Source organism: Grampus griseus, assembly GCF_964374135.1.
Source record: "Grampus griseus genome assembly, chromosome: 8".
NCBI lineage: Eukaryota > Metazoa > Chordata > Mammalia > Artiodactyla > Delphinidae > Grampus > Grampus griseus.
In genome coordinates, this window is record NC_139002.1 from 14986753 (window position 1) to 15010922 (window position 24170).

At 43.1% G+C, this 24170-nt stretch overlaps 1 protein-coding gene and 1 pseudogene across 3 annotated transcripts; one reads left to right on the top strand and one right to left on the bottom strand.

The window, feature by feature from the left end:
* Positions 1 to 409: 409 nt before the first annotated feature.
* Positions 410 to 23597, top strand: MPZL3 (myelin protein zero like 3; the record flags this gene model as incomplete). 2 transcript variants are annotated; one of them, XM_082659828.1, is made up of 6 exons in its annotated part: positions 410 to 539; positions 10696 to 10862; positions 15990 to 16200; positions 17548 to 17713; positions 19234 to 19294; positions 23435 to 23597. In XM_082659828.1, the coding sequence occupies 6 exons, from the start codon at positions 467 to 469 to the stop codon at positions 23459 to 23461; spliced, it is 705 nt and encodes a 234-aa protein (XP_082515954.1). In that variant the 3' UTR covers positions 23462 to 23597. The 2 variants fall into 2 exon arrangements, with proteins under 2 accessions (XP_082515954.1, XP_082515955.1); XM_082659829.1 differs by having other exon boundaries at positions 467 to 539; positions 10732 to 10862.
* Positions 12573 to 14069, bottom strand: LOC309825607 (prolyl hydroxylase EGLN2-like; annotated as a pseudogene). Its single transcript has 2 exons — positions 14058 to 14069; positions 12573 to 13885 (listed from the first exon to the last, which is right to left on the bottom strand). The product of its transcript is annotated as a prolyl hydroxylase EGLN2-like (transcript).
* Positions 23598 to 24170: the final 573 nt, after the last annotated feature.

The window sequence follows — 24170 nt, forward strand, 5'->3', positions numbered from 1 at the left end:
GCACAAATTGACAGGAAGGCCTAATACATATTTATCTATTCACTGCCTGATCCTGTATGATCTCCTAGGTCCCTCTGAACTCTAAATTTATAGAAATCTATTCTGAGAGCATTCAAATAAAATAATCTGTAGGGAGTAAAAAGGACTTCTGGCTTAGAGTCAAGGGGATCAAGACGATTAAGTGCTGCAGAATTCCGTAAAAATAAATAGTAAGTTCTCCAAAGCCTGTCCGACTTCATTTTCGAGCAAACGGGAATAATGAACTACTACTTGAGAGTTAAGAATCGCTGACTTGAAGTGAGCAAGTCCAGGTGTGGCTCTGGAAAGAAGCCACGTTACTATGGCAACTTCGAATCGCCATTTTAGGTCTTCTCGCGGCCTCCCGCCCTCGCGTCACTTCCGGTGTTACCTGTGTGGTTACAGGGAGCCGTAAACAAGGTGTGCAAACTTCTGGAGAGCTGTCGGGATGCTGCAGAGCGGGGCGGCTGGAGGCCGTGGCTGTGCTCTGTGCCCACTGCTGGGCGTCCTATTCTTCCAGGGTGAGTGAGTCGGCAGCGGGCTCGGTCGCACTTCCGGCCGGGGGCTTAGGGAAGATGGTCGCTTTTCCGGTTCCGGTGGGGGTCTCAGGAAAGACCCTACTGCGCTTCTGGGAAGGAAGGAAGCGGGAGGGCGTGGGGACAATGTTCTCTTCTCGTAGTCAACACCCACTGAGGGCCGTCGGTAGCCTGTCCGTACTTTCCTGAGCCCCTGGCAGCTCGATCACTGTGCGTTGTATTGTGGTGATGGCACGGCTAGATAGAATCACGGAGGGCACTGGGTTTGGGGGCATCCGGTGTTGTCTTATGAGTTATCAGTGGTTGACTCGGCTGTGGTTTTGTGGGCCGTATATCCTGATTAGGAAAGGACAATTCTAGTCTTCAGGAGTTCCAGTAATTTTGTGAAAGAAAATGATGACTGTTGGTATTTTTTTTTTTTTTGTAGGTGATTGTCAGGGCTTATGAAGTAAAACGTTTATGAGTCACAGAAAGGATGTGCTTTGATTGCATTGTAACAGAGATGCATGTGTTGAGGAAAAGAAACTGCTCTGGTATTTTAATAACAGTTTTTTTTTTTTTAATACAAGGAAGGGAATATCAATTCTGTTAAGATTTTAATCTATTAACCAATATCAGAAGTATAGTATTCACGCTATCACATAATGTTAAAATTTGGATAAGTTTTGCTTTCATGCAATTTTCAAGTTGCATAAATTTCAGTCAACCTAATTACCTTCATTTAGGGTGCAGTTATTCCCTGGATTTGTGTGAGTGTGTGTGTGTGTCTTCCCCAGGAAATCATATGTTAGTAGAGCTAGCATAGGAGTGTATTGTTAACTTCATAAAATTTCCCTGTGGGTAATAGGAATTTCTGAAGGGGATCTTTGATATAAAGGCTTCAGGTGTGCTAAGTCTCAGCAGGTAGGGCTAGGGAGTTTTAATTTATTTGATGACTAGTATTTATGCTGCCAGCATACTCCCTGATCCCTCCCAGCTGCCTGTGTCATAACAGGTGTCCAGTTTTTCAGCTAAATTATTTTGCAATATACTATTTAGGCAGACCTCCTGTCACTCCAAATAATCCTAAATTCTTTTCCAATATACTGTTTAGGCTGACCTACTGTCACTCCAAATCATCCTAGTTTCCTCTCTCTGTCTGTCTGCCTGTCTCTCTCACACACACAGAGAAATGTTCAAATATTGTCCTACTGAAAAAAAATTCTAGAAATGGTGGGTGGTTTCACAAACTTGATGTCATTTCACATTGAAAACTGTCCATCAGTTCAGGAACCAAATAATTCAAATGTTAAAAGTTGAGTCTATGATCTGTATGTATTTGTTCATTTATCTTTTACCTAAACCCCCCCACCCCAAAACCCCAGCTTTATTGAGCTATAGTTCACATGCCGAACAATTTACCCATTTAAAGTGTACCATTCAGGGAATTCCCTGGTGGTCCAGTGGTTAGGACTCCTTGCTTCCACTGCAGGGGGTCATGGTTTCGATCCCTGGTTGGGGAACTAAGATCCCTCATGATGCACAGCATGGCACGGCCAGAAAAAAAAGGCGTACCATTCAATAGTTTTTAGTATATTCACAGTTGTGCAATTATTATGACAATCAGTTTTAGAACATTTTCTTCATCCCAAAGAAACTCCATAGTCATTAACAGTCACTCCTCATTCTTCCCTCCCCCCCTGCCTCTGGCAAACACCAATTTACTTTCTATTGCTGTGGATTTGCCAATCTGCACATTTCATAGAAATGGAATTGTACAATATGTGTTCTTTTGTGACTAGCTTTTTTCACTTAGTATGTTTTAAGGTTCATCCATCTTTGAGGGGGTCTTTTGTTTTGAGTCTCTTAGGTAATAGACTTTGGTTTCATACCAGTTTATTTGCCTTTCCTCTTCATATTTAGGACCTGTTAAATTATTAACTTGTTTGAATTCTTCCTAAGTTATAAGTATGGTCCTGCTATATCAGTTGTCTAAGTATGTAAAACCAGTAGATTAACAAGCCTAGGGCTCTTACACTTTTCTCTTTTCCACTTGAGTGTGCAGTTTTATGAATCAGTTTGACAGATTTGTATTTTGGAAAATTGGGTGTATAAAATTGGGAGTTTTTGTCATTTTTTCCATTTCTTCCATGTATAAAATTACTTATGGTTAAACGTGATTTTCTTGTTTTCCTCCCAGATTAAATTTCTTTTTAATTATTATAATTATTTCTATAGTTGGCTGTTTTTACCTGGCAAGAATGCTTTTTCCCTCTGGGGAAGAGATAAATATCCATTAGCACATTAGGCCTAGGGTGAAAGTTTCTGAATGAATGTAACATTGGATTGATATTTTTTTCTTCTTATTTTACTTTTTGAGTGGAAGAGGAAAATTATTTTATATCCATTGATTTTAGAATAATTGTAATTTCAGTAAAACAGAGAAAAGTGCTTATAAGTGTACAGCTTAATGAATTTTCAGAAACTGAACACCCCTGGGCAACCAGCACCCAAATCAGCATGTAGATTGTTACTGGCATTCCAGAAACTTTCCCTGTGCCTCCTTTCAGGCATTCTTCCTTCTCCTCCAGGGGGAACCAATATCCTGATGTATAGATTAGTAGTGTAGATTTGTTTAGTTCATCCATGGATGTTATGGTTACTTTTCTGTAACTATATATTTAAGACCCGCTTATCCGGTGTTTAGATTATGTGAAGTGACTTTACATATTGATAGCTTTGTGGCAAAATTATGTTCATGAATATGGAGTTTATATATATTAAGAAGGAAGAAGCTGCTAGTAGGTAGTTTGATTAAAGGTGTACTTGCTGTAATTCAGTAACCAAAATTTGCTCAGAACTTGTAATTTTTATGCTTATTTTGTGACAATTTTTGTTTTATAAAAGGAAACTCTTGGTTTGGTTCAGTTGAATAAATATTACTGAGCATCCATAATGTGCTACGTTCTATTTCAATGAGCTTAGGGTCTATCGAAGAAGACAGACAAGTCAGCAGATAATTTTAAAATCTAGTGCTAAGAGAGAAATGCACTAGAAACCATGGCATCACAGAGGAAGTGCCCTTAATCTGCCAAGAGGATACAGGGAAGACTTCCTGGAGGTGTCTCCAAAGTTAAATCTGAAAGAAGGATAAGAGTTAGTTAGAGAAAGGGAATGAGGAAAATTCCAGACATAGAGAAGAGCATAAACAAGGCATAGAGGTAACTTTCCAAGAAAATTTTCTGAAACTTACTTTGATTAGATTAACTTAAATCCCGTGTTTACTCCAAATATATCTCTGTGGTCAGGAGAATGGTGTGCTGGAGCTACCTCCTACTGGCTCTCAAGAGCCAATCATGCACATGTCTTCCTAACTCAGCATTCAGAGACTTTTACCTTCATAGCTTGAAATTAGCCATGGTGGGAGTATTTGTACCACAGAAAATTTTGAAACCTACATATTTGGGTTTTCTATTTTTAGCTGTTCACCAGCACACCTCTGGATGTAATGATTAGTTTAGGCCAATCTGAGTTACCGTCCAGAGCTGGGAGGAGGGTCTCGTTATTCTTGGTTTGCTCCTCTCTCACCAGATCCATTCACTTCTCTTCTCCGTTTTGCCTCCTCCCTGGAAAGCTGACCTATAAACCACATCCTCCAGGCTCCCGTCCTCTGGGTTCCAGTTAGGTTTGGTCAGTGGGAGGCATTGGCAGGAGATTGGAGGGCAGGAGGAGAAAGACATTTTTCTTCCCTGCTCCCTCCCTGTCATGATGCCATGGCTGATAGTGGCTATGATCCTCTGTGGCTACAGCTTCTGTCAAATGGCCCACAGATCCACCTCTTACCAGGCTTCAGTAACACCGTTTCCTCCCTTTGCCCCTTCAGGCGTGGAGTGGTAAAGGGTTGTGCCTTTGTTGGCTTCCTTGATGCTGAGAAAAAGTCCCTTTGAAAAGTGACCCACACGCTTTTCAAAGTTTTAGCTGATTTTGCCTTCTGTTTCCTGCCTGGACCCTGCCAGAGGCCTCTACCCCCAAGCTCATGGGCTATGTAGGAAAGGGTGGATATCTAAAGAAAATCTGGGTATTGTTAGGAAAGGAGATGAGGGGAATGGATATTGAGCTGGTAACAAGAGTTCACTACCTTCAGTTTGGGTTCCTGTGGTGGTGATAGTCAAGTGGGTATATCCAGTAATATTTGGACACTCAGAGGCAGGTCATGGCTAGCAACATAGTTTGGGGAATCATTAGCCTATTAGTGGTTGTGAAATCTATAAAAGTGGGTAGGATTGGCCAAAGAGAACATGTTGAAAGAAGGACCATGGGCTCAGGGTGGAACTCTGAGGAACACCAGTGTTTAAGGGATGGGTAGGAAAGGAGGAGCCTTAGAAAGAGATTTAATAGAAACTAGCAGAGATGTCGAGTGTGTGCGTGTGTGTGTATGTAACACAATCAGTGTGGAGAGTTGGTTGGAGGGAGACTAATGAGATTCTGATTTATAACTCTAATCCATAGTTCTTTTTTGCTCTAAAGCAGGGTTGGCAAACTTTTGTAAAGGGCCAGATAATATTTTAGGCTTTGTGGGTCACACAATCTCTGTTGCAAGTATTCAACTTTGCTGGAGTAGCACAAAAGGAGCCCTAGACAATACATAAATGAATAAAGTTGGCTGTGTTCTAATAAAACTTTATTTATAAAAAGACGTTGTGGGCTAGATTTGGCCCATGGTCCATAGTTTGCCCATCCCTGCCCCAAACCAACTGCCCCCTTTACATTATCCCTTGGATATCTCAAAGGCACCTTAAACTTCTCCAAAATCAAGCTCATGTTCTCCCCTGCCAAGCCTGGTACTTTTCTAGTCTTTCCTGTGTCAGTGAATGGTATCACCAAGCCAGAAATACGGGAGTCATCCTCAATGCCTCTCTTTCCCAAACATTCCACATATGATCTAACACCAGTTCTTGCTGATTTTACCTTGTATTGTTGTCTTCCTAGTTCTCTCCATGTCCACTGCCACCAACTTAGTTCAATCTTTCCTTATTTCTTACTTGACTATTGTAGTAGCTTCCTAAGTAATCTCTTTATATATACTCTTAGTGCCTCCTAATCGTCTTCCCTAGAGTGAGGTTTTAAAAATGCAAACTTCTTCATGCCCCTTCTCACTCAGTCCCATACTTAAGTATTTTCCATAGCTTCCCATTACTCGAATAAGGACCCAAATCTCTAAGGTCCTGCCTGATCTAGTTTCTGCTTACCTCCTAGCCATGTCTCAGTCTTCTCTCTCATGCTCTTTGTGTTGCTACCATTCTGCCTTTCTTTCAGTTCCTTGACTGACTGTGCTCCTTCCTGACACAGGACCTTTGCATACGCAGTATCCTCTGCCCGGAATGTTCCCCCTCTCCTCACCTTGTTATCCTTGCTTCAGAACTCAACTCAAAAGTAACTTTTTTCAGGCAAGCTTTCATTAACCACTCCCTGCTCCCCTATCATAACTGCTACAGTTCTCATAACCACTCTGTCTTTTCTTCACAGTGCTTATCAGAGTTTGTAATTATACATTTGTCTTTATGACTGTTTGATTAGTGTATTGAACTTCTGCTGCATTTTAAGCTCCAAAACAGGGAGTGTATGTATTTTGCTCACATTTAATCCTGAACTTAGAGGGTGGCACAAAACAGACGCTCAATAAATCTTTGTTTGAAGAATGAGTGAATGAATGAGTGTATCATCCTGGAAGCCCTGAGACAGAGAAGGTCAAGGAGCAAACAGTTACTGCTGCAGAGGGATCCAGTAAAATCAGGAGAGAAAACTGCCTATTGGAGTTTTTGTCCCTTTGATTTTGCTGTTTTAAGACAATAATGCCTTTTACTAGAAGTGGTAGTGGAGTCCAAATTGTGCTGTAGGGGTCCAGAAGTGGATGGGAAGGGAGGAAAGGGAGACGTCAGATATAAACAACTCTTTCACAAACTTCGCTTAGGGTAGAGAGGGCAGTAGTTGGTAATGAGTAGGATTACAGGGTTAAGGAAAATTTGTTGTTGTTTTGTTTTATTGTTATATATTTGTTTTTACAGATGGGAGAGAATTCTGTGTATTTAGAGGCTGAGGGGAGAAAGCCCCTCTTGAAAGGGAAATGTTGAAGATAGTAGAGAGGGTTTTTTTTTTTTTTCTTCTTTCTTCCTGGAGCAAGGCTTGGAAGGGAGGGATCCAGGCAGAGAAGAAGGGCTTGACCACATCCTTTCAGATTGGAGGTAAGAATGGGTGCAGACGCAGGAAGATATGTGACTAAGCAGTTTGTATGGCTTCAAGTTCCTTGAAGAATAGAGACATTTTCTTCTGAGAATGAGGGGTTTATAGGTTGCACAGAAGATAAAAGAGAATGGCAAAGTTTGAGGGGTCAGAAAGAGGAGATGACCAAGGCTGGTTAAAGAGTCATCATGCCTTATTAAGGACTTAGCTGTGGATGGAACTGATGAATTTCTTATGGTAACTATCGGTGCAGTGGTGTGATTTTTCTCCTTCAGCGCACACCAGCCATAGTCTAGAAGTGGTCATCTAGGGCTGAGCTTTTCCTGATTCTGTTTAATGGAAAGGTAGGTGTCTGGGGGATTTAAGAATGTTGAAAATACTGTAAGAATGGGGATATGAAGAGAGTGGGTGACTAATAAGCACACTTTGTTCCTACATGAGAACTTTTGGTGACCTGTCCACCTCTTTCTCTTGGTCTCTCTCTGCCTTCTCCCTTCCCTCTGACTTTTGCTCTTAAGGTACTTCCTTTAATTTAATGGAGGAAATCATCTTTACAAATTGAGTGCAAGCAATGGTATATGTGCTTGAGTAGCATTATGTACTAAATGTTATGTGAAAATTGAAAAATAGTAACAAACTGCATCAGAGAATTTGGGAAGGCATCACAAGGGGGGTGATATTTGAGATGGGTTTTGAAGGGCGTGAGTATTGGGGATGTGGTTACCAGGCAGGATTGGTAGGGATGGGGAGAAACTTCCAGATAAAGACATATTCAAAGAAAGTCACAGTGGCATGAAGGACATAATAAATTTGGGAAATGGCAGGACATTCTGGGCATAGTGAAGGGGATGGGATGGGTAGGTGGGCAGAGTAGCAGAAGTTGGGGGCCAGATTGGCACTATTTAGATTTTATGTTATAGCCCAATAGAGAATTACTGAAGGTTTTTGAGTGTTTGTGGTGTTCATTTTAATGATAATAGTTAACATTTATTGAAAGTTTCAATTTCAGGTACTATGCTAAGCATTTTATGTGTTACCTTCTTTAATCTTATTAGATCCTCACAGTGACACAATGAAGTAGGTCTTTTAATTATTCCCACTTACCAAGTGAGGAAATTGAATCTTGAACAGGTTAGGTAACTATGATCAAGGTCTCACAGCCAGAAAGCAGCTGGGCTAGAACTCAAGTTCAGGTCTGTCTAATTCTAAATCTAAACTTTAAAGTTTCTTTGCTATACTTATGTTTTAGGATATATAAAGAGTATATAAAGGATATATATCCTGAGTATATAAAGGATATATAAAGAGTATGGGGAGTGTGAAGATTATCCATTCATTTCTGCCTTCCATTTTTTTTTTTTTTTGTCCTTTTTTGCGGTATGCGGGCCTCTCACTGTTGTGGCCTTTCCCGTTGCGGAGCACAGGCTCTGGACGCGCAGGCTCAGCGGCCATGGCTCACGGGCCCAGCCGCTCCGCGGCATGTGGGATCTTCCCGGACTAGGGCACGAACCCGTGTCCCCTGCATCGGCAGGCGGACTCCCAACCACTGCGCCACCAGGGAAGCCCTCTGCCTTCCATTTTTTTAGAGCTTTATCTTAAGTCATGAGTAAAGTGGGTCAGGAGTGAGGGCTTAGGAGAGAGTAGGGATTGAGGGATGAAGGCTTTCCAGGCAGAGGAACAGCATTTGCAAAGGCATAGGAGGAATAACAAGTTTAGCATGGCAAAGTCAGAGAGGATGTCTTGGATGAACCAAAGGTAGTCCTTATCTTTGGGATGGTCAGATTCTTAGTAGAGTTGTGAGCTCAGTCTTGGTCTCCTGTTTTTTTTTTTTTTTGGTCTCCTGCTTTTAAGAGGAATGTGAACAGACTGGATTGTCTAGAGAGGAGCAAGAAACATGATTCAAAGCAGCAGAGGTAAAGGCAGTGGAAATGATGATTCATAAGTATGTCTCTGACAGGAAAGTTTGAGAGACTAAGGACAGAACTAAAGAGGTGTCAGTAACGATGATGAAGCTATCTAACGTGCATTGAGCACTTACTCTGGGTTAGGTAGGCTTCTTAGTGTGGTACATGTTTTAATTCATTTATCCTTCACAGTGACCTTCTAAGGTAAGTGTTATTATTATCATTCCTACCAGGATGAGAAACTGAAGAAATCAAGTAAACCTATGAAGGCCACAGAGTCAGCAGGTGATAGGGCTGGGATTTGCGTCCTTTCTCAACCAGAGGGACTGCTGTTTTCCAGGATGGTGTGTGGGTTTGCTCTCTTCTGAAACCTTGCTGCTCTGTTTGCCTTTGGCCTGCCAGGTGAATCATGGCTCATTGTAGTGGAGAAGGAAGCAGGAAAAACAAAGTGCTGGTGGCTTACTTTCCTAAAAAATGGCTCCCTAATGGAAGAGAAATTTCTACCACTGTTCTGTGAAAGCAGAGGGAATGGTCAGAAGAAAGTGCCAACTCTTTTGGGGGAGATGGGATGTCAAAGTTGGATATACGAGGGGACTTCCCTGGTGGCAAAGTGGTTAAGAATCCACCTGCCAATGCAGGCGACACGGGTTCGAACCCCGGTCTGGGAAGATCCCACATGCCGCAGAGCAACTAAGCCCGCAAGCCACAACTACTGAGCCTGCGCTCTAGAGCCTGCGAGCCACAAGTACTGAGCCCACGTGCTACAACTACTGAAGCCCACGTGCCTAGAGCCCGTGCTCCACAACAAGAGAAGCCACCGCAATGAGAAGCCCGTGCACCACAATGAAGAGTAGCCCCCACTGGCTGCAACTACAGAAAGCCCACGTGCAGCAACAAAGACCCAATGCAGCCAAAAATAAATAAATAAAATAAATAAATTTTTAAAAAGTTGGATATACGAAGTGGTTTTGGAAAGAGGAAGTCTCTAAAGAGTTTAAAAATGATATCTTTTTTTACATTTTAAAATGCATTAAATTGTAAATTTAATAAACTTTTTCCTCCCCATGATTTACTTTTAATGGATGAGTGATTCATTAACGAGCCTTAAGAAAGGGAAAAACAAAACAAAACTAGATAGAACCTTGGCGTAGATTTATAAAAATTATTTTTTCTTTGAAAAAAAAATTCCTATTCTTGTTTTCTACTCTTATTTTGCTGGTGGTTGAGGCAGTGATAGCTTCAGGTTACAGTCGTGCTGTACTTGGGGTAAATCCCTCAGACCACAGCAACTGCCATATTCCTGGAGTATAAGTGTGTCAAGGGAGTGGGTGGTGTTGCCTTTTAGCCTTCTGTGCGCTGACCCGCTTGGCTGTAGTTAATTTATCCACAACTCTGTATTTGGAAAAAGTGCTGATGTGACCAGGTTTAAAATTTTTACCCAAACATTCATTCTATGATTTAATATCGTAAAATGACAAAAATAGCACCCTTGATTAATGCAGATATCTGCTTCTTATCCTTTTGGGTCGGCCTGAGAAGACATTTATTGCTACAGCTTTCTGATGAGAGACCTAAAAGTGATAAATAGTGTTTCTAGGGCTTCCCTGGTGGCGCAATGATTAAGAATCCGCCTGCCAGTGCAGGGGACACGGGTTCGAGCCCTGGTCCGAGAAGATCCCACATGCTGTGGAGCAACTAAGCCCATGTGCCACAACTACTGAAGCCCTTGCACTCTAGAACCCTCGAGCCACAACTACTGAGCCCACGTGCCACAACTACTGAAGCCCGCGTGCCTAGAGCCCGTGCTCCACAACAAGAGAAGCCACCACAGTGAGAAGCCCGCGCACCTGCTCGCTGCAACTAGAGAAAGCCTGCGCACAAAAACGAAGACCCAATGCAGCCAAAAATAAATAAATTAAAGAAAGAAATTAAAAAAATACGGTTTCTATATTGTTCACTCACGTCTATATATTCCACCCAGTGTACACATTTTAAATGTTTGGGCTTGCTTTGACTAGGTGTTTACATCGTCCTTTCCCTGGAGATTAAAGCAGATGCCCATGTCCGGGGTTATGTTGGAGAAAATATCAAGTTGAAATGCACCTTCAAGTCAACCTCATCTATCACTGACAAACTCACCATAGACTGGACATATCGACCTCCAAGCAGCAGTCGCACAGAATCAGTAAGTGTATAATTTTAAGGATATTTCTTTGAGCCTTCTGTGGTCAGCAGCTCTGGAATCCTTTTATTTTATGTCACAGGTACACCTTAAGCCTTCTCATCTTAAAATAGAAGATGAGCTTCTATTAAATAGAAGGAGATGAGCTTCTACCCTATATCACATTCATCTGGTCATATAGGGCTTTTTCTTCTTCTGTGTAAGAATCTTGCAAATAAGCTATAGGAAAAACAGTCAGAAACTCAGAGGAAATGTGGTTTAGTTTTGTTTCTCTTTTTTGTTTCTTTTTGCTTGGCTTCATAGCTTGAGTTTCAGATTTGTTGTACTAAAAAGGGTACCTCCAGGCTGTTGGACAGAGAAATTCTATAGGTCCCAGTCTTAGACATCCTTTTGCTCAAAGCTGCTCATTTCCTGTCATGTGAAGTTGTCTCAGTGGGTGTTTCTGTTTGTATATCGGTACTTGTAGATTTATCTTGGCACCTTCTCCCAGTGTATAAACATCTGCACTGATTTATACAGCTCCCTTTGAAGGAAATTATAGGGCACCTTATGTTGATGACAGATGCTGTTGATGACAGATGGTCTTGCAATATTAGAAGCAATATATTTTAATCACACAGATAAAACACATTTATGGCTCAAATCCCATTGCGGATGTCTAATTGAAGATGCAATGCTATTAAAAAACCCTTTTTCTGTACGCTTCCAGCAATATCCTAGGTCAGGATACTTTTTATCAAGAATGTGAATATCAGAGTGGCATGTAAGATTGTATTTTTGAAAGTATCCTTGATTTGTTTATCCTGTTTCCTTCATTAGAAGTACTTTCTCTTTGATTTTAATGTATAAGCTTTGGATTTTGTTTTAGGAACCATTATGGAATGCCATGTAGCATCTCTCAGTAACTACAGTAGGTGCTCCAGCTGTCCTAGTGAAGGTGGCTCCAGTGAGCTAGGCTGTATTTGTGGTCCCTTTTTCTCCCTTCCTTCCTTTCTTCCTTCCTCCTTCCCTCCCTCCCTCCCTCTTTCTCTTTCTTTCTTTCTTTCTTTCTTTCTTTCTTTCTTTCTTTCTTTCTTTCTTTCTTTCTTTCTTTCTTTCTTTCTTTCTTTCTCTCTCTTCCTTCCTTCCTTCCTTCCTTTCTCTCTCTCTCTCTCTTTCTTTCTTTTTTTTCTGAGGTAAACTTTTATTTCTTGCCTGACAGGACTTGCAGACCCATGCTCCTCCCAGCACCTTTCATCCTGCCCAGCAGCGGCAGCCTAGTCCAAAATGTGCCATGGCCAAAGGGGCTGGGGAGTCACTTCCCATTCCAGGCTGCAGGAGTGGGGGGCTTGGGGATACTCCCCCACAAACCTTTGCCAGCAAGAGGCCATGAGTCACCCCAACCCCAAATCCTGCATTCTGGTAGGAGGTGGCAGTGCCTCCTTCCAGCTCTCCAGGGCAGGACACAGACCCCCACCTCCAGTAACGGCAGTCCCCAACGCCGGCCTCTGCCCAGGTTACAACCCCAATCCCCAGCCCAGGGCAGCAGAGATCTCTCCTGCTCCTTGGTCCTCAGCGATGGATGGAGCCCTCCACACTAGTCAGAACAGAGGCAAAGACAGAAGCAGCGGCAGTGGCGGGGAAGGAGCAGGCACCGAGACTGGTGGCACTGGGGCCCAGGGCTCTCCCGAAGTCAGGGCAAGCTGTCTGTCCAGGCAGCTCTGGGGCTAGACACTAGGTGGGCGTAGTCGGCTGTGATACGGGTGCTTGGACACCTTTCTGTCCTGATGCTATAGCTGATACTTGTCTTTGGCTGCTGCCCGCTCCTTGGCATCAAAATACCAGACAATGATGGCGTACCTGGTGGCATGGGCTGGTTTCACCTCATGGGGGTTCCGCCGATCAGACCAGAAAATGAGCAGCCGGTCAAAGAGTGGCTCAATGTTGGCTACCACAGGACGGCCCTCAGGGAACATCTGCAGCAGGCCGCCATGCACCTTGACGTCCCAGTTCTGATTCAGGTAATAGATGCAGGTGATGCAGCACCCATCGCCATACGGATTGTCAACGTGTCTCACGTACCCCAGCCCGTTACCTGGGTAACACGCCACATGGTCTTGGTGCGCCCATTGATGACGTAGCTGCCCAGCCTCCCAGCACAGTGGCGGATTACAGCATCCACGTGGGCCATGAGGGCACCGATGCTTCGGCAGCCTGGCTCATGGCCTTCCACCCAGGCGATCTGCTCCCCACGGATGCTGCGTGGCAGGATAGCCTGCTGGCTCATCACGAAGGCGCCCGCCCCGCTTCAGGGCCTCCACCTCTGCCAGCACTCGGTCACCCAGTGCCGCCCCAGGAAGCTGTCCTTGACGCAGATGCCATAGTACCGCATGCAGGGCACAATATAGCCCAGGGCCAGGCGCTCAGGTGCAGCGGGCAACACCACCTCCCTCAGCCTGGCGCTGGCCTCACCGCTGCCACTGCTGCAGCCCTCCCCCTCTGCCTCACCTCCCGGTTCTCCTGCCCGGCCCAGGGCCGCTTGCTGGGGGCGGGGGCATCCCCACCATCCTCTGCCCATTTCCGTTTGGGGGCCTCGGCCGGGCGCCCTAGGCTGCCAGGCGCTGGCACCCCTTGGTGACCAGTGCCCCATCACCGTCACTCCGCAGCGGCCGCAGCTCGCTGCCATCCTGCCCACCGAAGCCCTCCCGCAGGGGGCTGGCTGTGGTGGAAGTAGCTGTGGCTCTGGGGGTCCCACTCCCCGCCGAGGCCTCACCAGACGCTCCCGGACGGTGGTAGGAGGACAGCAAGGGACAGGGCAGGTAACTCTCCACCCCCATCCTGGCCCTGCTAGGCTCCAAGGGCTCTGACACCGAACCCGGCAAGTGAGGGAGAGCCTGACTCAGGGGCTGCGGCTGGCGCGGGCTGTCCACGACAGCAGTGTCTTCATCCCCCGGGGCGTGGAGGGCGCGGCCCAGGCCCCTGCTGCCTCCCTCCTCCTCCTTCTCCTCCTCCTCCACTTGATGCAGCCGCGCGCCGGGGCGCTGGGCCTGGCGTGGGGCAGGATGACGCAGGACAGGTGGCAGAGGCCTTTCTCGTGCCCTGGGGCTGCTTGCTGGTCCCCAAGTCCTCTGCTGTCCCTAGGGGCTTGGGAAAGGACCTGTCACGGTGGCGAGGTTTTTACTCCCGCCTCGGCGCCGCCGTTTGTGCCAACCGCCCTACGCAGCACAGCATGCCATTCCCCGCCCCACCACCTGCGACGCTCTGCCTTCCTTCCTCCCTCCCTCCCTCCCTCCCTCCCTCCCTCCCTCCCTCTCTCCCTTCCTCCCTTCCTCCCTTCCTCCCTCCCTCCCTCCCTCCCTCCTTCCCTCCCTTCCTTCCTTCCTTCCTTCCTCCCGCCCTCTCTCCCTCCCTCCCTCCCGCCCTTCCTTTCTTTCTTTCAACTTAAAAAAAAAATTTATATTGAAGCATAGTTGATTAACAATGTTGTGTTAGTTTCTGGTCCTTTTTTCTTTAGACTTAAAATAGGTCACTTTATTTTGAGTGGTCAGGAAACTATGGCTGGCTTCATATGGCTCTTCCTCCTTGGCCAAAAGTAGGACAGTACAAACAGTGGGGATCTTCCTGGGGCAGAAGCCTTAAATGCAAACAGCAGTTCTCGTATGGCGCTGTTCTCTGTGAGGCTAGTCGGGAAATCAGCAAACTCATCCAAGTTGGAATTAGTGGACCCTTAAAGTTGCATAACACTATGTTGCAGTTACGTGATCAGTCAGGATTCTGTCAAACTAATCAGTTAGCAGGATTTGAGTATCACTAGTTTAACTTGAAACTCACAGGTCGGATTAATCTTGCAGATTCACAGCAGGCTTTGTTTTGTCAATAAGGAGTTTCAAACCCTTTTTTACTGATGCTGATAATCAGAGATAGGTATTCTTTAGCTCCCTCTTTGGAACATTCTACACATTTTATTATTTACTAATATCTGTATTTCCCACTAGATGGTAAATTCCGTGAGAGCAGGGACTGTGCCTGATTGGCTCCCACTGTATCATTTTGCTTAATACAGTGCCTAAGGGCACATAGTAGGTGTGCAGTAAATATTTGTTGAATGAATGCATGAACAAATGAACCAAGAAGTGATTCAGCATCTTCTCTGGGAAGTTGCTTTTCAAAATTGGGCAATTCGGTGTTCGTAAGTGCCTGGGTTCTTAAGTGGGGAGGTACCAAGTAAGAAAAGAACTAGGAAAGGCTTGAATCTTGCATAAGAGAGAGAGAAAGATCATATTGTATTGTAGTGCTTGCCCAGCCTACCACCAAATATAATTAGGTGTTTTTGGTGATGAAATATATGATTACCAATCTGAAGTAGCATTGTTTTAATTCAATGTATATTCATCGAATGCCAATCATGCATCTGACTTGAGGTTTTTATTAATTGCCAAGATAGATAACTTGAGAGAGGCTTATGTTACAGCCTCCTGGTGATTTTGAGAATAAACAAAAATCTCCCCTTTCCCACTTATTAGCTGTGTGCCTTCGAGTAACTCATTTAATTTCTTGTTTTTGTCCTTGTTTCCCTTTCTGCCTGCTCCATGTGTAGTTCAGTGTTGTTGTGAAGCTCAAATGAGTAAACGTATGGAAGTAGTTTGCACACTATAAAGTACCATATGACTTAGATGCCGCTTTAGCATAGGGTTTCTCAGCTTTGGCACTGCTGGCATTTTGATACAGATAATTCTTTTTTGTGGGGGCTGTCCTCTGCTTTGTAGGATTTTCAGCAATATCCCTGGCCTCTACCCACTAGAAGCCAGTAGCACTCCTCCCCGTTGAGACAACCAAAATTATCTCCAGATATTACCAAGTGTCTTGAGGGCAAAATTGCCCCTGGTTGAGAACTGCTACTTTAGGACTTGGGGGAGAATTTAAAAGGGGTTCAAGAATTAGGATCCCTGGATTCTTTCGTCAGGCCTTTTTTTGGACAAGTTTTATTAGCCTGTCTTTTAATCTATAGGATGGAAGTGAACAAAACATAAAAAAAAATTGTCCAACTGGGAAAACCCACTACACATTTGTATTTTATTTTGGACCCACTTAGCTTTATGTTTTCATTGCATTTTCCAAATTAACGTTTTTCTCATGATGTTGCTTTCTTAGATTTTTCATTATCAGTCTTTCCAGTACCCAACCACAGTGGGCACGTTTCGGAATCGAATTTCCTGGGTTGGAGATGTGTACAACGGGGATGCGTCCATAAGCATAATCAACCCTACCATAAAGGACAATGGGACCTTCAGCTGTGCTGTGAAGAATCCCCCGGATGTGTACCATAATATTCCAGGGACAGAGCTAACCGTCACAGAAAGGGGTAAGCTAACTGCCACCGACCTTCTTCGGTAGTGAGTGCTCTGTGACTACTGTAGTGGTTTGTGGGGAGATCAGTGAGAAGCAAAACTACCTATCTCCATAAGCCAGTTGGTCACTGGGACATTCTGCCATTTTGAATTGTCTGAGGATGAGTTTTTTTACCTTTATTTTTCAAACTGACTTTTTTTTTCAAATATTGTCATAGTTTCTCCATTATCCTTTTCAAATTTTAATTTCAGGTGACCAGAGTTCTTGTGGAATGTATGGCAAACCCCTGAATAAATGGAGGGTTGTTGTCTGTGTGAAATAGAAGTCATTCTGGTTTCCCTAATGTGTTCATACCCTCAGTTATGAGACTGTGTTCTTGCCTGTTTCTTGAAAGGGTACCTCCTCTAAAGACGGAGGCAGCACATTTCTTTTATGTTGCAAAGAGCAACTGTTTCCTTTTAGTGTGAAACATGAGGAGAGTGGGTTAAGGGTTGACCTTTTTTTCTACACTATTCCCTGGTGACTGTTGAGTGGTCATTCTAGTCCTTATTTGAATTTGAACCAAAGATTTAGAGATTCAGAAATGACAAGGTATCTATGGTTCATTATAGATACCTTGTCATTTCTCAAATCTTTCTGTATGTCTCTCTCTCTCCCTCCCCTTCCTCTTTCTTTTTTCTTTATTTTTTTAAGGCAACTCATAGGTTTCAAAGACATAGGAACGTTCATACTGCTGGTAGAGGTAGAAACTGGTATCGTTTTTCTGGAAGACAGTTTGGTAGTATAAATCAGATGCCTTAAAATTATATACCCTTTGATCCAGTAATTCCATTTTAAAATTTATTTTAAAAAATAGAGTTAAATATTTATATACAAGGATGATCATCATTATATAACTCATAGATTCAAAGAATTGGAAATAATTTGAATATCTAGCAATAGAAGATCGATTCAATAAATTATTTAATATGGTAGAATACTATGCAGCTATTAAAAAAATCACACCTGGAAGGAATACTTATGGAAAATATTTATAATATAGTATATAAAAAAGAGGCTAGAAATAGTATGTAAACTATGATCAATACTTCTGAACATGTACTCTCCTCCCTATATTCAGACTCATACCCACATACTCCTAGAAAGAAGATTGAACGGGTAGATATTGACATATTGATCCTAGGGAGTGGGATTATGGGTAAATTTTAATTCTTCTTTGTCCTTTTGTGTATTTTCTACTGTTTCTACAATGAATTTATGCCCTTTGTAAGCAGAAGAAATACAAGAGCAAATGTAAGACTATCTCATGTCAAAGGAAGCACTTTGCATGTCCCTCTCTGACCTCTTTTTCCTCCTCCAGGTTTTGGCATGATGCTGTCCTCCGTGGCCCTTCTTTCCATTCTTGTCTTCATTCCCTCAGCTGTGGTGGGTGTGCTGCTGCTGGTGAGAATGGGGAGGAAGTCTGCGGGGCTGAAGAAGAGGAGCAAGTCTGGCTCTAAGAAGTCATCTATTGAGGTTTCAGCTGAGTAAGTCCAGCTGCAGTCCTGAGCAGTCAACCCTCTTCAGAGACCTGGCTTGTGGACAGTACCCAGGCTTCTGCATCATGCCTTCCTTTCTTCCAGGCTGAATTTAGTTCTGCTGAAAGGGAAATGTGTGGATGTTAATTTGGAGAGAGAGATGGAGGGATTGATAGCATAGTCCTAGTCTCTCTTTTTTTTTTTTTTTGAAATGAGATTGTGTAGTGCTGTGGTTCTGAATATAAATTCTGAAGTGAATCTCTCATTCCTTCAAAATGGACAGGAAATTCCAACAAGTCAGTTATTTTCCCCTTTTCCTTGTTTTGGCACTGAGCTGATGTCTCCTGACAGAAGTGCCTGAGCAGTGAGAGAGGCTTTAGAACAGCCAGGGAGAGCAAAACAGTTTAAATAAGTGAGAACTACTCTTGGTCAGCGGATGCTCGGAAGGGGCTAATTTGATTCTGGTTATCAAAAGCATTTGCCAGTGAGCAGGTGTGATCCAGTATTTTCCCTAAGAACAAATCCACCAAAAAAAAGGTAACAGAAGTCTACATAAAACCCTGTTGATTCTCCATTATCTATAGCAGGGGCTCTTAACCTGGGGAGAGAAGTCTTACTTTGAGAGAGTCTAAAATCTTCTTTCTGTGTGTGTGTGCATGTGTGTGTGTGTGCACATTTATTTAATGGGAGTAACAGTGCCCTTTACAAGGAATCTGTGGCCCCACAAAAAGGCAAAGAACTCTTGGTAAAAATACTAAAACGTCTATTTCGAAGCATGGTCTAACAAGATCCTTTATGATCTAACCCTAAGTCGCATTGTTTCTTGCCATTTCTTCTCATTTGCTCCACATTCCAACTACAGTGAGCCGTTTCCTTCTCCAAACATACTATACTCATTTAGACCTTTTTAAAAATTTTCAACATGCTTTCCTCTTACCTAGAATCCCCTCCCTCCTTCCCTTGTTTGCCTGGAAAACTCTTCCTTATCTTCTAAGACCCTGATGAAATGTCTGCTTCTCAAGAGTTTCCCTGACTCTTTCAGGGAAAACTGGTCACTCCCCCCTTTTTGCTGCCGCAGTGGTTTGACCTTAACTCTATGAAAACATTTACCACATTGTATTCTAACAAAATGAGCTCAGGGGACCATGTTTTATTTATGTCTTTAACCCCAGCCCAGCACAATGCCTCTGTCATAGTTGGTGCTCAGTGCATTTCTAAATGAATGATTGTGACTGGCTCCTATTTATTGAGCACTTACTATGTGCCAAGCACTGTGGTACCTGTTTTACATGTACTTATTTTGCATTTACTCCTAACCATTACCCTTTAAGTGTAGCTGGTAATGTCTGCATTTTGTAGATGAGGAAATAGGTTCCTGGAGCTTAAGTCATTTTCCCAGTCATCCTGCTAGTAAGTGGCAGAACTGAAATTTAAAAACAGACCTGTCTAACTTCAACACTTGTCCTCTTAACTGCTCTACCATACTGAGGATAGTGATTGTTCACATTTGGTTTGTCCTCTTTCTACAGCAGTGACCAGGAGAAGGATGACTGCATGGGCAAGCTTTGTGTCCGTTGTGCCGAGTGCCTGGTAAGTCCATGCCATTTCTTCTGTTCACTGTTCATGCTTCATTTTCCTGCTTAATTAATGGAATCCTTCACCCTCAGAGGCAGCAGAGGATATGCAAATAGGTCTGAAGCAAAGTATGAACCAAGGTCTTTCCCCAAAGCATTTTGGTCTCAGGGGACCCCCACCAATTCTAAGCATTATTTTATTTTCTGTCTTACGGGCAGAGAGTGGTGTCCTTAGGTTAGGGAAGGGGATTGCGTAGGCAGCCTCTGCTGACTGACAGGGAACATCCTGAAAGAGGAGTGTCCTATGCTGCTGAGGTCATACTAGGAGACCTGGCTGGACTGGCTGAACCTAAAACCCTGAATTGAACTTTTCTTCTGAGCCTCAGTTTTCCCCAGTGATACAAACTTTTAGGTGACTCGATGGCATTTGTCAATAAGACATACCCATGTTGCAAGGCTTGAGTTTTGATTTACATTTCAGAAAACTGTCATCCCTCCCCCTTTGGGTGCTTGCTGTGACTGGTAGGCTTGTGTGCTGTTCCAGGATCCTAGGAGGGAGAGAGACTCTCTGATGTGGTACTGTTGGAAACAGGTCAAAAGCAACTCATGATCTAATACAAAGCATACCTGTCATGTCAGGGTTTAAACTTGAGCCTTCTTTGTACTTACTGCCAAATTCAGCACTTGGCCGGATGACTGCAGCCCAATTACTCACCACAGTGTTCTTTTTCTCTTTCTCTCACGTACTTGAGTATTATAGGTAAGATGAGAGAAAGGTGGATAGGATCTAATTCCAACCCTTTGGGATTTGAATATTTTTAATAACAAAAAATAAGCTAATGTCCTGAAACTAATACAACATTATTAATCAACTATACTCCAATATAAAGTAAAAATTAAAAAACAAAGAAAAAAGAATCACTTTGCTGTACACCTGAAACTAACGCAACGTTGTTAATCAACTATACTCCAATATAAAATAAAAATTTAAAAAAGTAAATAAAAAACTAAATAAGCTAATGTTCATAAGATTATTGTCCACATTTCAGATATTGATTTGTTCAACAGTTATTCTTCGAGCATGTATCTGACATGCCCCAGCTGTGATTTTAGGTACTTTGAAAACAGCAGTGAACAAAACTGACAAAAATCCCTGCCCTCAGAAGAAATTACATTCTTTCCATTCCTGGAAAACTCGTGGTCTGAGACACAGTTGAAATGTTACCTTCTCTTAAATTGGGTACAAACAATAACAAACTAAATCTTTTAAAAATTAGTAAAATATATAGTATGTCAGATTGTGCTTAATGCTGTAGAGAAAAAATAAAATAGGAAAGGGAGATGGAATGGCTGGATAAGGGAGTATGATACCAAATAGGATGGTTGGGGGAGTTCCCTGGAGGTCCAGTGGTTAGGACTCTGTGCTTTCACTGCCGGAGCCCGGGTTCAATCCCTGGTCCGGAAACTAAGATCCTGCAAGCCACAAGGTGTGACCTAAATAAATAAATAAATAGGATGGTTGGGGACGCCCTCACTGAAATGATATTTGAACAAACACCTAAAAGTAGAAGCAAGCAACTTGGCTATCATGGAGGAACATTTCAGGCAGAGGAAGTGGTTGGTGCAAAGTCTCTGGGGAGAGGCCATGATTGGCATGTTCTGGAAGCAGCACAGAGGCCAGTGTGGCAAGAATCAAGTGAGCAAGGCAAAGAATAGTATTTCTTCAGAGAGATAATGTCTTATCTTATAGAACATTATAGTGAGTGTAATCACCTAGAATTTTATTCTTTTTTAAAAATAAATTTACTTTTTTTTATTTTTGGCTGCGTTGGGTCTTTGTTGCTGCGCATGGGCTTTCTCTGGCTGAGGCGAGCGGGCTCTCCTCTTCGTTGCGGTGCACAGGCTTCTCATTGCGGTGGCTTCTCTTGTTGTGGAGCACAGCTCTAGGCACACGGGCTTCAGTAGTTGTGGCACGCGGGTTCAGTAGTTGTGGCTCACAAGCTCTAGAGCACAGGCTCAGTAGTTGTGGCACACGGGTTTAGTTGCTCCACGGCATGTGGGATCTTCCCGGACCAGGGCTCAAATCCATGTCCCCTGCCTTGGCAGGCAGATTCTTAACCGTTGCGCCACGAGGGAAGCCCTAGAATTTTATTCTTAATGAAACAGAATCCACTGGAAGTTTTTGAGAAGAGAACACTTTGAACCGATGTATGTTTTAAAAGGATAATTCTGGCTTCTCTGTTGAAAACAGGTGATGAGGGACCATGACAGAAACAGAATGCAATTAAGAGACTTTAGCAATAATGCAAGTAAGGGAAGAGGGTGATGATTTGGACCAAGGTGGTGGTGGTGGTGGAGGTGGTGAGAAGTAGTTGTTTTCTGGTTATAGTTTGTAGGTAAAGCCAGAAGGACTTCTTGACGAGTTGCATGTGTGTGTGTGAAAGAATGAGAGGAGTTAAGGATAAATCCAAGGTTCTTGACTTGAGCAACTAGTAGAACAGAGTTGCCATTTTCTAATATGTACAAGCCTGTGGGTGGAACAAGCTTTAAGGGAGCTGAGTTTGGATATATGTAATTTGAAATACTTATTAAACATTCAAGTGGAGATGTGGAGTAAGCAATTGGTTATATGGGTGTGGAGTTCAGAAGAGAGGTCTAGAATGGAGATATAAATTTAGGAGTTATTCGTATATAGAGACTGGTAGAGATATTTCCACCAGGGAAATGAGAGTAGATAGAGAGGAACTCAAAGGACTGAGCCCTGGAGCTCTCCAAGGTTTATAGATGGGGGAGATGAGGAGAAATTATCAAAGGAGGCTGAGAAGGAATGTCCAGTTCGGTGGGAGGAAAACCTGGAGAGCTCTGTATCCTGGGAGCCAAATGAAGAAAGCGTTTCAAGGAAAAGAAAGTGATTAACTGTGTCAATTGTTCCTGAGTCAGGTCAAGTAAAATGAGAACTGAGACTTGATTACTGGATGATCTGGTAATGTGGAAGTCATTGGTGGCCTTGGCAAAAGCAGCTTCAGTGGAATAGTGGGGATGAAAGCCTGACTGAGGTAGGGTCAAGAAAGAATACAAAGAGATGTTTTGGTGAGAGTGGGTATAAATGACACTTTCAAGGAGTTTTGCTGTGGAGGGATGCAGAGAAATAGGGCAGTAGGTAGAGAGAGGTGTGTGTCAAGGGTTGCTCTTCTTTTTACAATGGGAGAAATTACAGTACATTTGTATGCTGATGGGAATGAGCCAGTAGAAAGTGAAAATTTGATGTTACAGGAGAGGGGGGAGGATTGCTGGAGTGACTTCAGGATCTAGTGCACCAGTGGAGATGTTGGCCTTAGATAAAAGCAGCGAGAATGTATCCATACGAAGAGTAAGGAAGGCCAAGTAGGTGGGCCCAGATGCAGGTGGGTGGGTAAATATGATGGGAGCTTGTGGAAGTTCCCTACTGACTGTTTCTCTGTTCCCAATGATGGGAGAAAATAAGGTCATCAGCTGAGAATGAAGTGAGCTGAATGTGTTGGAGGTTTGGAGAAAGAGGGAAAGATATGAAAATAGTCATCTAGGAGAATAGGAGAATGAGTGGACTAGAGAAATGGGGTATGCCAGGTAGTACTAATGGCCTACTCGAGCTTAGAAATAATGAATACAAGTTTGAACAATAAAAATAAGAATAAGAATAATAGTGATAGTAGTTCATCATGAATGAGTGCTTACAAATTGCCAGGCACAGTGATGGGAACTGAGGTTTAAGGAAGTTAAATAACTTTACTCAAGGTCACATAGCCAGCAAGGGGTGGAGCTGGGATTGGAACCCAGAGGTAGACTGACTCCTAGCCTAAACTCCTAGCTACAGTCTTGCACATTTTGCTACAGACAGGCATGTTTTCCTGTGTGTTGAGGTTTTAAAAAATAGTCACCCAGGAAAAGGGAACCCTTAGGGTTTCAAAGCAGAAATTAGCCCAATAGATACCAATTATAATGAGGTCCTGTGATGCTTCTTGGGAATTTAGGTGGGTTGAGTCAGTGCCATTTCACTGTTGATGTCTCCCCTAGCCAAGTTCCATTTGGGGGACCCTAACGTGTGGTCTTTGCCTGAATTCTGACTGTGGCATTGTGCTTCATATACACACCACAACTACTGTTCTTTCCCCTCCAGGATTCAGACTATGAAGAGACTTACTGATGAAAGTCTGCATGATAGAAGAAGAGTCACCTAATAACAGAAAATATCCCATTCCACTGTCAGCTAAAGCCTCCCAGAGAAGTGGAGCTGGCTTGGACAGTAGTGATGGAGAATTCTGGAAGCCATCAGTGAAGACTTTAGGAGCCATTTATTTATTGAAGAAATGTTCTTTTTGTATTTATAAACTGTTCAAAAACTCTCAGAAGAAACTTATAACTACCCCTTTAAATAACTTATACTCTAATTGAATGAAGGAATTCTTTTCCTAGATAGAAAGATACTTTTTGTTTTGCCTTTGCTCTTGAATGTATTACATGTTTTCTTCCAATTTTTTGAGGGAGAATCCTAGATGTTGGCCATACTGCTGATGCCAAAATGTGTACATATATTTAATGAAATGGAGCTTGGAGCTTCCTGATGTGCTCCCAGGCAAAATGTTTGTCTGGGATAGCTATTCTTTATTTTTTGCTCCATGAACATTTTCAGCTGTGAGTTAGCATACAGCATATACTCGTTGGTTTAATGATCTCATCATCAATTGTGTTTGGGAGGCTTGGAGTGCATAACCTCAGTTTTTTTTTTAGAGTTGGTAGGCTCGGGAGTCAGTGGTTTACTTTGACTGGGTTTTTAAAGTGTTAAAGTGCATTCAGTTTACAATTAAGGAAAGAAATGATGAGATAGAGGGATTCCTTTCTTTTGTCTTACTAGG